Genomic DNA, 15,752 nt, shown 5'->3' with positions numbered 1-15,752 from the left:
GCTGCTCCTTGGAAACCCTACACGGGGTCAGAACCGACTCGGTGACACTTTAACAAAACAAAACAAAATGGTGTTAATGAGACCAGATGCAACCTATAGGATTACGTTGTATCTTGACTCATTCTCGTTTGAGAAATAAATGAGATAAAGCAAGTAAGCCGAGCTCAGAGGAACCTACTACCACCAAGAGCTGGGAGTGGAGTGTGTCCATGGGTCCTGGGGTCGCTGCACTGTGAGGAAAACTGATGCCAAGACACACGGAGATCTCTAAGGAATGCTGAGCCTACAGATGCTGCAAGGAGACCGGGACCTTTCTCCAGAGCCGGCGCTCTGATTTTGGACCTTAGCCTCGTAAACTGTGCGAGAAGACATTTCTGTTTGTTAGTCATCCCTTACAGTAGTTCTGTTATCACCGGAATTGCCCGTATTTCCCAGTAGACTGGGCACTATGAGAGCAAGAACTAGTACCTCTTCATCAGGCACACATACCCACTGCCATCCAATTGTTCCCCAAAACCCTATAGGACAGAGTAGAAGTGCCTTGCAGGCTTTCTGAGACTATAAATCCTTACAGAAGCAGACGGCCTCATCTTTGTCCCAAAGAGCAGCTAACCAAAAGGTGAGTTTGAAACACTAACCTTTCGGTTAGTAGTCCAAGGTTTGCTCCGCTGTGCCCCCATGGTTCCTGACACAGTCTTAAATGCTAAAAGAACAAATGAAGGAATGAATGAGTCAGACACACAGGAGAGGCACCCAGACACCCACAGAGAGAGACAGATATGCTCAGACAGGCCGAGAGAGGGCCATGTGGTAGGATGCTCAGGGCTCCAGAATTATCCCAGCAGACCTGCATTGAGTCCCATTAATTAGCTGTGTAACGTTGGGCAAATCACTCAGCCTCTCTGGCCCTGTTTTCTCTTCTGTAAAATTGGGATATTATTAGTACCTACCCCAGGGGACTGTGATGAGGAGGGAGAAATCATGCAAGACAAGTTCTGGGCACAATGCCTGGCTCATAGTAGGTGCTCATAAAACGGTAGCCACTATCCTAAGAATGCAGTCCTGGAGTGGCATTGTGGGTTAATGCGCTGGACTGCAATGTTGGTTTGAACTGTAAGGTCAGTAGTTCAAGCCCACCAGCTGCTTCTCAGAAACCCTATACAGCGTTGCTATGAGTTGGAACTGAGTCGATGGCACCTAACAACAACAACAATCCTAAGAATTATAATAATTGTTATTGATTCACCTGGAGTCAGAGACAGACACAAGAGACATCAATGCATTCAGAGAAAGCTCAAGTGCTCCGTCCCTCCCTCCCTCCCACATGTTCACTTTCCACCAGCCCCACTGTTCTCAAACACTTCAAACACTTCCCCACCTCAGGACCTTTGTACTTGCTATTCCCTTCACATGGAAAACAAGCCTCAAATATCTTGTACTTGTTTCCCCTAGATTCCCCTCACATTGCATTTTTTTGTTTTTAGACTTATAACTAAAAGCAACCAATCCACAGCTATCCAGTCAATTTAAATTCATAGCAACCCCTATAGACCAGGTTAGAACAGCTCCATGGGGTTGCAGACTGTGTAAAGTCTTTATGGAGTGACTGGTGGGTTTGAACTACCAGCCTTATGGATTAATACCTAACACTTACCCCACTATGCCACCAAGCCTCCTTAGAACTTACAACAATCTAAAAACATATGCGACTTACTTACTACTGTTATTGCCTGTCCTTTGATTAGGATGCCAAGTAGGAATGGTGGTCTGATTTGTTCCCTGATGGGCCCTAGGATCTAGAACACTTCCAGCAAGCTGTAAATGCTTTACAAATAGTTCCCAAAGGAATGAATGAATCAATTGGCATGGTCCCTCACTTCCTCCCTGAGGCCTTCTCTGCGGTAGACCTACCCCTACTACCTTCACTCTCTGCCCCTAATTCAGCTTGATTTTTCTTCTCAGCTCTGTTGTTCTTGAGGTACATCAGTATCTGTTCCTCCTACCAACCACTCAGTTCTTCGAGGACAGAGGATTTTTCTGTCTCCTTCTAGATCTAAGCAGTCTCCCAGAACCAGGTGCTCAGAAGGGGCCCCCTTTTGGTTTAATGCTCTCCTGTGGTCATCTTGAAAGGGGCCCTACATTTTTACCTGGGTCCCAGTGGCTAGTGAATTGCATGTTGGGCTGCTTACTGCAAGGTCAGTAGTTTGAATCCTCCAGCTGCTCTGCATTTGTTTGCTCCCATAAAGATTTACAGCCTCCAAAACGCTCCACGGCAATATCGGGTCACTATGAGTAGAAATTCACTGAGTAGCAGTGGGTTTGTTTTTGTTTTTTTGTATTTGTCCTGGGCCCTGTAAATTCTGTCGCTGGTTCTGGCTGTATCCCCAGTGTCTGGAACAGCATCTGGCCCATGGGAGGCACTCAAGGATTTGTGGGAGGCAGGAAGGGATGGAGGAGGAGATGCTTAGAGAGGCTGACAGTCAGGATGGAGAGAGGCAGAGACGTACACCCCATGGGCACCGAGCACTCCTGCATGTTTGCAGACATCAGCTCAGCATAAGTCAGGGAGTAAGAACCAAGGTTACAGGAGTTGGTCTGATGCCCTAGGTGGTGGGTGCTCTAAGTCAGCCTCCCCTCCCCTGGACAGCAGGCTGGTGGGGAGGGGACTCCAGATGGCAGAGGAGACCAAGCTGGGCAACTGGTACTGAGAGATACCTCTTCTGACACCCTGCCTGTAAGCAATCCGCTCCAGTCTCCTGGCAGCCCCCACCTCCCTCCAAAAGAGACAGGGATGGGTGACCACCCAAGAGAAAAGGAAGTGAGGATAAAGACCCTGACTGTCCCCAGAGCACTCAGGCCTGAGGAGGGAGAGTCACTCTCCACATTCTAGCAGGGCTGGGGAGGATGGACTTTGGGCATGATTATGCACCTATACCTGGATAGGCGGAACTTTCCTAAGAGCATGAATGTTGTGTAGTTGACACTGTACCTGAGAGACTGTACACATGATGGGATGACAGTCCATGTGGGCATGAGGTGGGATGTGAGTGTGTATGTGGGGGTGGGGGCATGCATGTGGATGCCGTGGTGGTAGTGCGCTGTGGAGTTGGTTCTGACTCATAGCAACCCTGTATAGGGTTTCCAAGGCTGCAAATCTTTACTGGAGCAGAAAGCTTCATCTTTCTTTCATGGAACAGCAGATGAATTTGAACCACTGATCTTGTGGTTAGCAGCCCAATGCATGGGAAACAGCATTTCATAGGCATCAGAAATGCAGATTCTGGGCCCCAATCCTATTCACTAGCTTCAAACCCTTATTTAGGTTTTTGGTTCTGGCCTATGTTAGGTATCATTGCGTTTTTGTCTGGGTTTGAATGTGCCTGTGTGTGTGTGTGTTTGAAGAGTAAGTCAACCCTCTAGTTCTTTCTTTCTTTCTGCCTGGATATGTGATCTGAAGTATTCCACTCCCGCCCCCCATCCATTTTTCTCTTTCATCACAAACCCTCTCTTTCTTCACACTCCTAATCACAGTGTTATGCATATTTACTTTGTTTCTTTTCTGTGTCCTTCATTAAATGACAGCTCCATGGGGCAGCCAGTTTGGTTCCCAACACCCAGCATATACTAGGTGCTCAATAAATATTGTGTTGACTGAAAGAAGGCAGGGCAGTGTCTGTGTGGGTGCATGGGGAGGTGTGGTTACTAGCTGGGCATCATGGGTACCTGGCATGCCCTGTGCTGCATTCTGGCCTCAACCCCCTTCCTTTCCCAGCTGTTCACAGCCATTCCTTCTTTGTTGCTAGCTGCCTTTGAGTTGGCCCTTACTCATGGGGACCTCACGCAAAGCAGGGCAAAATAGTGACATCTTCTCCAAGATCCGTTGCAGATGGGACAGTTGAGATTGACAGGTTTTCCTTGGTTTGGACCCACAGCAACCCTGTACAGGGTTTCCAAGGCTGTAAATCTTTACGGGAGCAGATACTGAGTGCCTATTCCTGGGAGCAAGATGAGGCTTTCTGCTCCTGTAAAGATTTACTGGAGTCCTGGTGTGGTGCTGTGGGGTAATGCACCAGACTGCAAAGCCATTTGAACTGCAAGATCGGCAGTTCAAGCTCACCAGCCACTCCTTGGAAACCTTATACAGGGTCGCTATGAGTCAGTGCCGACTTGACAGCACTTAACAACAACAACGACATAGACATACAGAACCAAGTCTATGGCACTTCACAACTGTTGCTCTGGCCCTGGCCCTACCCCTCATGTAGCTCAGAGAGAATAAGAAAGGCAGGCATGAGCCAAAAATCTCATTTAATCTTGGGTACATCCTTCTCCAGTCCCTCATTCTGCAGGCTGAAATTTTAGTGTTCACGCGTGGGTATTTCTCTGTTTACAATCCGATCTTGAGGCCTCACCAACTTGAAAAGTCAGCAGGGCAGAGACCTGGCGGATCTTGTTTATTATTGCTGCAGCGCCACCCGCTTGGCCAAAGTGCCTGGCACAAAGTAGGCACTTGGGGAATCGGTGTGGAGTGGGCTAAGAAATAAATGATGGAGCAAAGGAAGGCTTGCATCCTCTCTTGAATTCTCAGAAGTGGCATTACCCACTTTGAAGATGAGGTGATGGAGGTGCGGGTAGGCAAAGCCCTTTGCGCGGTTCCCGGCCGGCCGTAGCTAAGTGGTGTGTGGCTTTGGGATGCAGCAGATGAAGCAGGGGCAGCGAAGAGGAACGGTCCCCGCCCCCACCCCAGCCCACAAGAACAAGAGACACACTGGGGTACACTGATGGGTAGGGTAAAGACCAAACAACAGCGCAAAGCAATTCAAGGGTCGGTATCTCTTAGCCCCCAGAGCTCGAGATGGTTTATTGAAAGATTAGGAAATGTTTGGCAAGGTTGGGGGAGCTGCCTGTTTCCTGTCACCAGCTCTAGGGAGCTGGAACTGCTGAGACCCTGTTTCCCTGGGGCCCGGCAGCTCTGAAGCCAGGAAGAGACCCCTCACGCCTGCCTGGGAATCCCCTGCATCCGAGGTTTCCCCAACACACCCGGAACCCGGCGGCTGGGCCGAAGCCCGCAAAGCACGGATGCGGTGCTGTGGCTTCCCTGGGGGCGCTGAGGAAGCCCCACAGCCCTGGCTCCCACCCTCCACAGCATCAGGTCCCATTCGCACCGCAGTTCGCAGCGGGAAGCTTACCTTGCAGGGGGGCTGGGGAAGGAATGTGTATGTGTGTGCGCGAGTATGAGTCCCGCCGAGGAGGTGTGGATACGTGCGCACGCGTGCCCGGGGCCGTGACGGCCACTGAGATGCGGGACTGCCCGGCTGGAGGGGGAGGGGAGAGGAGAAGGGAACTCCCCCGCCCGCCCACTCGTGGTCTTGAATGGAGGCGGGGGGAGGGGCGGTAGCGGGAGGGTGCTTTTTGTCTGGTTAGCCCCTCCTCCTCCCCAGACCAGGAATCCCTGTGCCCCTCTACTTCCCCCCACCCCCAATCTGGAGACATTTCCTCCGATCCCTCTAGCCCCACATCACCAGCTTCAGGGGAGTTTGGGAAGAAACGCCCCTCACTTGGGTGCTGGAGCTGCTCTCATCCCATCCACTGCCCGCGAAGCACCATTTAATCTGATCATTTTGGCCCTAGGCTGTAACCCGGCCTTTTATCCTGGTATGAAAACCTAGGTTGAGATGTATGGAAGTGTGTGGCTGGGGTCCCCCAAACTCAGATTCGAGTCTTTGGAGGCCCTGGAGAGGTAGGGGGCCCGGATGAAAAGGGAGGAGCTGCGAACGACCCCAAACAGCGGCACAGAGAAAAGCCCCCCACCTACCTCTCCAAGCTCCCCCGCCCGGTTAGTGGTCGGGAACATTACCTACTGAATAGACATTAGCGACACCCAGTGGCCGTACGTGGAGACAGCGCAGATAGGAGCCTGGGGGGAGGGGTGTGGAGCCGGGGTGATTCCAGAGAGTGTGTGGGTGTGTGGTGTGTGTAAGAGTGTGTCCGAGCCCCAGCTCAGGACTGGCAGAAGGCGGGGGTGGGAAAGAGACCTGGAAGATGGAGGTCATGGTCCCGGCCATGGAAACACTAACCTCCAAGTACCTTGTCTCTCTCGGCCTGAAAAGGTCCCTTCAGATCAAACACCCTTCCCCAGGTGTCTCCCTTTAAAAGGGTCGAGCGGGGCACGGGGTGAGGGAGTGCCTATCTGAGAGACCCCGCCCCCTGTATGGACGCGGGCGTCACTCTGACGTCACTGCGGCGTGGCCAAGGGTGACAATCCCTGCCCTCACTCTCACCAAATTGCCCCTGTGTCCGTTGCAAGCGCTCATCACGGGACGGCGGAAGATAAAGGAGATTATGGCTAGAGCGCCCGCCCGTTTACCCTCAGAAGACGCCCAGTGGAGCCCCGGGCCCGCTAAGGCAGCGGGATCTCGGCGGGGACTCCCTGGAGCCAGAACACGTGCTCAGGGCCCTTTAAGGCAGGCTCCGTCTCCAGTGCCGCCGCCGCGGTTACTAGGGATGTGACGTAATGCCGCGGCCCGCGCGTCCAGGCGGAAGCGGAAGGGGTGGGGCTTCGCGGGCTGAATCTCCAGCTCCGCCGCTGCTGCCGCGGTAGCAGGAGCCAGAACGGGCTGGGCCCCTGAGGCAAGATGGTGGACTACAGCGTGTGGGATCACATCGAAGTATCGGACGATGAAGACGAGACGCACCCCAACATCGACACAGCCAGTCTCTTCCGCTGGCGACACCAGGTAGAGCGCGCTCGCCTTCCTTCAGCCCCCTCGCTCGGGACGCTACTCCAGGAATCTGACCCCAAATATGGCCAGGGACCTCAGTTTTGACACCTGGGACTCCTACACCGCACTCTGAATTCTTATTATCTCCCGGGTTCCCTCGATTCAACTTTGGGACCCTCAATACCGCTAGGACCCTTCCCGTCTTCCTGCTGCCCCCGAGACCACTTAGAAATCTGCGTGGGGCCCCTTATTTATTCCTGGGACACTTTTCTCAGTCTTGATAACCAAGATAAGCCTTGGGAATTCCACCCCCCGCAAGTCCTCTCCATGATCTTCTATTTACATTTAGAACGAGTGTGACTGTCAGTTTAGTTTGGTGATTCCTGATCCTATTTGGGTCCCCATTTCTGAAATGGGACTTTCAATCAGGCCCCCAACTCTTATGGTCTAAAACCTCAATACTTTGATTCTGTTCTTGGATTTATACCCACGCGTCTTGATGGGGCCTCTCAGTCAGATTCTTGAACCCGGCCTGGGGCCCCAATTCATACTTGGGACCCCTTCCCTAAACGTTCAACCTCTGTCCACCAGGTTCCTCATCTTGCCTGTTGTTCTAACTAATGGCGACCTCATGTATGCAGAATAGAACTGCCCCATAGGGATTTCAAGATCTTCTAAGGCGCTTCTGGGTGGGTTTGAACCTCCAGCCTTTTGGTTAGTTTAGTCTAGCGTTTAACCATTTGTATTACCCAGAGGCTCCTCAGTTCAGCCTAGGAGCAGGGTTTTGGAACCTTAGTTTACCTCCAGACTGAACTACCAACTTCCATCCTGTGAAATCTCTGGTTCTGATAGTTTTTCCACTTATTTCTTGTAAATCTCATTTCCTTTCACACTGGGAACCCTGTCCCCATGACTTCCGGCCCAGACCGGACCAGACCCTTCTCTGCTTGATATTGTTGTTGTTGTTAAGTGCCATCAATTAAGTTCCAACTCATAACAACCCTATATAGGGTTATCCAAGGCTTTAAATTTTTACGGAAACAGAAAGCCTCATCTTTTTTCCACAGAGCGGCTGGTGGGCTCGAACTGAAGACCTTGTGGTTCAAAGTCCAGTGCTTATTGTATGGAACACCATGCTCCTTTACTTACATTACAGGCCCTGTTATCCCCAACCTGCTGGACTGCAATGTCTGTTTGAACAGCAATGTCGGTGATTCAAACTCACCAGGCGATCCTTGGAAACCCTGTACTGGGTCTCTGTGAGTTGGAACTGACTCGGTGGCACTGAACAACAACAACAAATTGTGTATGTTAGAATAAAACTGTGCTCTACGAGTTTTTCTGTGGCTGAGTTTTCATAAGTTGACTACTAGGCCTTTGTTTTTTAGGTGCTTCTGGGTGAACTGGAGCCTCCGATCCTTTGGTCAGCCGCCAATCACATTAACCATTTTCCACTACCCAGGGATTCCTCACAACAGAATCCCAAGTCTAGATGGCCTGTGCCCTACCCACCTCTCCTTGCCCAGTGTGCTCATGGGTCAGCTGGGTGACTCTCAAAACCTTAATGGTCTAACCTCCTACTCCCCCAGATCAGAGCTCCTGTACCCGCATACCTATGCCTCTTTTTTTTTTTTTTTTAACGTTGTATTGTGAATTATGTTAATTTACATGGGAGAACATTAGTTTTACATTCATCCTATCGTGTATCATTTCATTGGCATGGTTACAATCACATGGTTACAAGCACACAGCCCTTCTCCCTCTCTGTGTCTAAAGTCCCCAGCTGCTCCATCTCTCCACGTCATCATCTCTGCCTCCATTTCAGGCATCACTGCTTCTCTGGGTAGGGTCCCGCTCTCTGCTCTTCTCCCTTGATGGTCCTAGGGACCTCCGCTCCTAGACTGCAGAGTTAATCACTCCCCTCCTTGCTATAAAACGTCTCCCTTTACATTTCCAACCCTCACAATCATACCCGTGCCTCTTCTGCTCTCCAACTGAGGGCTTATGTTGTTGTTATCAAGTGCCATTGAGTCAGTTCTGACCCATAGAGACCCTGTGTAGAGGTTCTGAGGAGCGGCTGGTGAGTTTGATCTGCTGACCTTGCAGTTCAGACTGGGTTTGCAGTCCAGCACATTAACCCACAGTGCCACACCAGGACTCCACTGAGGGCTTGTGCTAGTCAGGAATTCGCCACCCCACCCTCCCATATGTCAACTCCTAGTCCTTTTTCCAGGAACTTCTGGACAGGTCCCTATCTTTTTGGAATACTGTTGTTGTTATTGTTAGGTGCCATTAAGTCATTTCAGACAGTGACCTTATGCATGACAGAATGAAACACTTGCCCAGTCCTACGCCAATCTCACAGCCCTTGTAACACTTGAGCCCATTGCTCCTGCCAGTGTACCAGTTCATCTCATTAGGTGTCCCTCTTTTTCAGTGACTCTCCACTTTACCAAAGGAGCTCTGGTAGCATAGTGGTTACGAATTGGGCTGCTAACCTCCGGGTCAGCAGTTTGAAACTACCAGCTGTTCCGCGGGAGAAAGATGAGGCTTTCTCCTCCTGTAAAGCTTTACAGCCTTGGAAACCCTGTACAGGGTTGCTGTGAGTCAGAACCGACTCCACGGCACATAACCACCACCAATCACCACTTTACCAAGCATGGTGTCCTTCTCCAGGGACAGGTTGCTTGCTCCTGATAACATATCTGAAGTATGAGAGAGGAAGTCTAGGTATCTTATCATCTATGGAGCATTCTGGTTGTACTTCTTCCAACACAGATTTGCTTGTTTTTCTGTATGTTCGTGATGTTTTTAGTATTCTTCAATACCATAACTCAAATGCATCAATTCTTCTACAGTGTTCCTTATTCATAGTCTAGATTTCACATACATATGAGACTATTAAAGATACCATGGCTTGGGTCAGGCACACCTTATTCATCTTAAATTGATGTCTTTGCCCTTGAACACTTTTAAAGAGGTCTTGTGCAACAGATTTGCTTAATGCTGTATGTGATTTGATTTCTTGACTGCTGCTTCCATAGTGTTGATGGTTGATCCAAACAAAATGAAGTCTTTGACAACTTCAAATCTTTTCTCCATTTATCATGATGTAATTTACTGGTCCAGTGGTGAGGATTTTGTTTTCTTTGCATTGAGGTGCAACCCATGCTGAAGGCTGTGGTCATTGATCTGTATCAGTAAATATTTTAAGCCCTCTTCATTGTTGTTGTTGTTGTTAAGTGCCATCAAGTTAGTTCCAACCCATAGCGACCCTGAACAGGGTTTTCGAGGCTGTAAATCTTTACGGGAGCAGAAAGCCTCATCTTTCTCCCATGGAGCAGCTGGTAGTTTCGAACTGCTGACCTTGTGGTTTGCAGCCCGATTCGTAATCACTACGCTACCAGAGCTCCTTTGTATCATCTATATATTGCAGGTTGTTAAAGTCTTCCTCCAATCCTGATGGTGTGTTCTTCATACAGTTCAGCTTCTCTGATTATTTGCTCAACATACAGACTGAGTAAATATGGTGAAAGAAATACAGCCCTGGCGCACACCTTTCCTCGTTTTATATTTCTCAGTGTTCCCGTGTTCTGTGTGAACAACTGTCTCTTGGTCTACGTGCAGGTTCTTCGTGAATTAAATGTTCCAGAATAATCCTCCACAATGTTGTCCATAGCTTATCATGATCTACATATGTCTAAAGTCTTTGAATAGTCAATAAATCACAGGTAAACATTTTTCTGGTATTGTCTGCTTTTAGCCAAGATCCATCTGACGTCAGCAATGATATCCCTTGTTCCATGTCTTTGTCTGCATCTGGCTTTAACCTCTGGTAGTTCCCTGTCAATATAGTGTTGCAGTTGTTTTTGAATTATCCTTAGCAAAATTTTCTTTGCATGTGATATTAATGATATTGTTGGATGGTTTCTGCATTCCACTGTTTCACGTCTCTGGAATGGGCACAGATACAGATCTCTTCTAATCAGTTGGCCAGGTAGCTAGCTGTCTTCCAGATTTCTTGGCACTGATGAGTGAGTGCCTCCACTGGTTCACCAGTTTATTGAAAAGATTTCAATTTGTATTCCATCAGTTCTCAGAGCATAGCTCTTTGCCAGTACCTTCAGTGCACCTTAGACTTCTTGCTTGAGTATCATTGGCTCTTGATCATATGCTACCTCTTGACATGTTTGAATATCAACCATTTTCTTTTTGGCACAATGGCTGTGTCTTCCTTCCATCTTCTTTTGATGCTCTCTGCATCATTCAGTATTTTGCCCATAGAATCCTTCAGTATTGCAAGTTAAGGCTTAAATTTTTTCCTCAGTTCTTGAAACTTGAGAAATGCTGCGTGTGTTCTTCCCTTTTGGTTTTGTAACTCCAGAGCTTTGCTCATTTCATTATAGTATTTGACTTTGTCTTCTTGAGCTGCCTTTTGAAATTTTCTGTTGAGCTCTCTTAACTTCTCATTTTGTCCATTTGATTCAGCATCTCTGTGCTGGAGAGCAAGTATGAGAGTCTCCTCTGACATCCATTTTGTTTTTTTCCTTCTTGTCTTAATGACCTTTGCCTTTTTAGCATATGATGTTCTTGACGTCATCCCACAGCTCTTCTGGACTTGGGTTGTTAGAGTCTAATGCATCAAATCTGTTCTTGAGATGATCTCTAAATTCAGGTGGCATATGCTCAGGGTCATATTTTGGCTCTCATGGACTAATTTTAATATTTTCAGCTTCAGCCTGAGCTAGCATATGAGCAGTTGATGGTCTGTTCCACAGTCTGCCCTTAGCCTAATTTTGGCTGATGATACAGAACTTTTTCACCATCTCTTTCCACAAATGTAGTCAATTTGATTTCTGTGTACTCCATCTGGTGAGTATGTGTATACTCATCTTTTATGTTTAAAAAAGGTATTTGCAATGAAGAAGTCATGGGTCTTGCAAAATTCTGTCATGCAATCTCCAGCATCATTTCTATCACCAAGGCCATATTTTCCAACTATTGATCCTTCCTCTTTGTTTCCAGCCTTTGCATTCCAATCACCAGTGATTATGAACACATCTTGATTTCATGTTTGATCAATTTCAGACTGATGAAGTTGGTAGAATTCTTCAGTTTCATCATTACTGTCTTTACTGGTTGATGCATAAATTTGAATAATAGTGGTATTAACTGGTCTGCCTTGTAAGCCTATAGATATTATTCTATCACAGACAGAATTATGTTTAACTAGAGAGCTTGAAATACTTTTCTGGATGATGAATGTAATGCTATTTCTTTTCAGTTTGGCATTTCCAGCATGGTACACCATGCATTTGTCAGCTTCAAAATGGTAATACCAGTTCATTTCAGCTCACTAACACCTAGGATATTGATCTTTATGCACTCCATTTCATTTTGACAACTTCCAGTTTTCCTAGATTCATAGTTTGGACATTCCATATTCGGATTATTAATGGATGTTGGCAGCTGTCTTGCCTCGTTTTGCGCTGTACCCCATCAGCAAATGATCCTGAAAGCTTTACTCCATTTGTGTCATCACGGTCAACTCTACTTTGAGACAACTCTTCCCCGGTTGTATTTTGAGTGCTTTTCAACCTGAGGGGCTCATTTTCTAGCGCTATATCTAACAATATTCTGGTGCTATTCATATGGTTCAATATAAAGTATTCTGGTGTTATCGGTCAGGGTTCCGCTGCTAGTCCGAAGGGTTTCAGTGGCTAAACATTCACAAGTGGTCTGCCTCTCCTTCCTAGTCTGTCTTCGTCTGGAAGCTCAGCTGAAACCTGTCCACTTATGGGTGACCTTGCTGGCATTTAAAATATCAGTGTCATATCCAGTATGATAGACTGACAGACAAGCGGTGGTTGTATTACTGTTGTTGTTAAGTGCCATTGAGTCAGTTCTGACCCATAGCGACCCTGTATAAGGTTTATGAGGAGTACCTAGTGAGCTTGAACCACCGACCTTGTGGTTCAAGCTGACTTTGCAATCCAGTATGTTACCTCACAATGCCACACCAGGACTCCTGGGATACTGTTGTTGTTGTTGTGAAGTGCCGTCAAATCAGTTCTGACTCATAGTGACCCTTTTTAGGGATTTTGAGGAGCAGCTGGTGAGCTTGAACTGCCAACCTTGCAATTCAAGCAGCTTTGCAGTCTGGCGGATTAACCCACAGCACCACACCAGGGCTCCCTGGGATACTATACTGGCCCCTAAATCTAGCCTTTGGTCCCAATTCCAGTCCTCTATACCTTAAAATAGCAGTCTCCCAGGTAGTATATATGCTGGGAAAACCACTGGAGAGTGGGAAGCAAACCCCAGCTATTCTTACTTTGTGTTGCATTTTGTTAGAATTATCTAAGACCTCACAAAGCTGTAGGAATATTCTTGGGAAAACCAGTTTAGCCACATATAGTGGTTTGGCCCTGCTGTGTGTGAGATTGATGCAGCTCCTCTTCCAGCGCACCTGCTTTCCTGACCCCAGAGCCTTTTCCTGTCTGGTTGAGGAGAGCCCACCCTTTTCTCATCCTAAAGGCCCTCAAGCTGTACTGAGTGTCTTCAGTGACAGGGAAACTTAGATGCCATGCCCTGCCCTGCCCATTGCTAGTTAGGGAACCAGATTCATAACCTTGCTCCCAGGGCTCTGTCTCAGTGAAATTGTGTTGGAATGAAAGGAGATTAGGCCTGAAAAGAACCTGACTCAGGTCCTGGGGGTGGGCAGGGAGTCAAAGGATAGCATGGTGTCTTTTGACTAACCCAGCTCCCCTGCAGCCCTAACGAGCTGCCTCAGTTTCCACATCTGGGAGCATTAATAGTGTCCACTCTGTCGTGTTGTGAAGACTATGTAATGTCTGACATTTGGGGGGCACTGCCTAGCATATAGTAAGCTGACTGAACTGTACACTTCAGCTGTTATCATCATCGTTCGTGTGAAGTGCTGTCCAGTCGGTTCCAACCCATAGCGACCCTGTATAGGGTCTCCGAAGAGTGGCTGGTGAGCTTGACCCATCAGCCTTGCGGTTCAAACCACCCTTGCAGTCCAGCTCATTCAAGTTCTAACCAGGTCTGACCCTGTGTAGCTGCTGAGGTCCGACGAGATCGGGTGCATTCGAGTGGTATGTCCACAGACTCGTCATTAGTATTTAGGTAATTCATGCTCATGGTGAAAATTTCCAAAGCTTCCAGAAGGGACAAGAAGGTGAGTCTTGAGTCCCAGCCCAGTTGCCTTTTTCCCCATGTGTGAGGCGGGAGGGTACAGATTCCTGTTGCTTGGCTGCCATCTGGCCTAGTCTGCTCTGGGCCCTTCCCAGCGTGAGGAGGAGGAGGCCTGTAGTTAGCCTGCTGACCCCCTGTGTTGTCAGCTGTGGAGAGTCTGTGGTGGGATGGCTCCAGGGAGCCATGGCTGTTGTGGAGAACAGGTAGTGGCAGAGGCCAGGGGTCCTGTCTTAGCTATCTGAGGTATGGGCCCACCCCACACATTGTCCATGTTGAGAGCCAGCCTCAGGGCTAGCGCTGTCAGGACTCTTGGGCCTTGGCAGAGGGTCCTGGTCTCTTGTCACCTGCCGTTGGCCTGGCCCTGTGGTAGAACCTGGGAACCCAACCTCACAGAAGACACGCATAGGAGTTCACAGGTCATTCTGGAGATGGTGACGATGACAGTGGTGACCAGCAGGTAAATGTACTGAATGCTGGCTGTGTTAGGAGCATTTTTTCCTTTAAGGTCATTTAGCGCTCCCCGCTTCATCTCCTACATAGAACATATTACTAGGAGAGCCGAGTCCCTGGAGAAGGACATCAGACGTGATAGAGCAGAGGGTCGCTGAAGAAGAGGGCGGCCAGCTGAACGGACCCAGTGGCTGCAGCAGTAAGCACAGCTGTAGCAAGTGTGAGCATGGCCCAGGACCAGGCAGCATGGGTTCTCCTGTGCGCTGGATAACTATGAGTTGGAACCAATTCAACGGCATCTGACAACAGCATCCTGACAAAAAGATCCTTCCCGGTTCCATTTCACAGGGCAGGGGGCTCAAGACAGGAAGCAGTGTAAGGGGCTTGGTCAGATTCCTACTGCCTTCATCGGTCATGCTGAGAACAGCAGCTGCGGAGTTACAACACTCCCCCGCTCCCAAGTTACTGAGTGTTAATTAGCTCTGGACTACAGGTGGAGCTGTGTACGTGTCCACTTTCCTGTTGGATTCCCAGGAGAGTCCCCAGACAGAGATTACCTTCTTGGACAGAGGGGAATGATGGTCCCAGTGCAGGGATGGTGCTCTCTGGGGTCCCGCCCAACTTTACTGCCACCTTTGCCTTTTCTGCTGCAACCCTGTGAGGTAGATGCTGTTGTCGCACCTGACAGTTAAAACCAAGGTTCAGAGAGGGATACCTAACCAGTATGTAGTGATAATGAGATAGGACCCAGGTCTGGGACCCCAAGGCCATCCCCCAGTGTAGGAGATAATCATCTTGAGATGGTGGCGGGGCCTGGGGGACTTTGAAGATGCATCAGGTAGGGGAACTTGGGACAGTTAGGGTGTAGCTGAGACTTGGGTGAAGAAGGTTCCAGGTGGGAGGGACAACATATGCAAAGCTGAGAGGCCAGAGTGCTGGTACATTTCTGGACCACCAGGGCCAGCCTCTGGCTGGGACCTGGTCCCCAAAGGGCCTCCGTGACAGGCAACAACTTGAGAAGGAGGATCAGGGTCCAAGATGGCTATGAGGGAGCACTGAAGTCAGGTAGACCTTTCTCAGACTCTGGTCGCCTCTGTGCCTGGACTGGAAGGGCAGCAAGTAAAAATGGTGGTGCCTCGTGGGGTCCCATCAGCTGCTCTGGGCGGAGCCAGGTGGGGTCTGAGTAAGAGGGGTGGAGGTGGGGCCCAGGAGCCTGAGGAGTGATATTGGCAGGGCAGAAGGCTGGTGGATGCTGAGCTGGACTCAGGAGGACATGCTGGCTTGGAGACAAAGAAGGGGCTCAGCAGGAACCCCCACGCAACATTGTTGTTGGGAATTACTTCATTTGATTCCTATGTATGG

The 15,752-nt window shown here is 48.9% G+C and overlaps 1 protein-coding gene across 1 annotated transcript in view; it reads left to right on the top strand.

Annotated features, from left to right (window-relative positions):
* Nucleotides 1–6,604: 6,604 nt before the first annotated feature.
* CDC37 (cell division cycle 37) overlaps nucleotides 6,605–15,752 on the top strand; it is an 18,880-nt gene continuing 9,732 nt past the window's right edge. The window contains exon 1 of the mRNA XM_006875086.1: nucleotides 6,605–6,737. Coding sequence (XP_006875148.1) covers nucleotides 6,636–6,737 — 102 coding nt within the window. The 5' untranslated portion in view covers nucleotides 6,605–6,635. The remainder of the gene's footprint in view (nucleotides 6,738–15,752) is intronic.

Source organism: Chrysochloris asiatica, unplaced genomic scaffold, assembly GCF_000296735.1.
Source record: "Chrysochloris asiatica unplaced genomic scaffold, ChrAsi1.0 scaffold00312, whole genome shotgun sequence".
In the NCBI taxonomy this organism is placed as follows: Eukaryota; Metazoa; Chordata; class Mammalia; order Afrosoricida; family Chrysochloridae; genus Chrysochloris; species Chrysochloris asiatica.
This window is presented reverse-complemented; position numbering and strand designations above follow the sequence as displayed.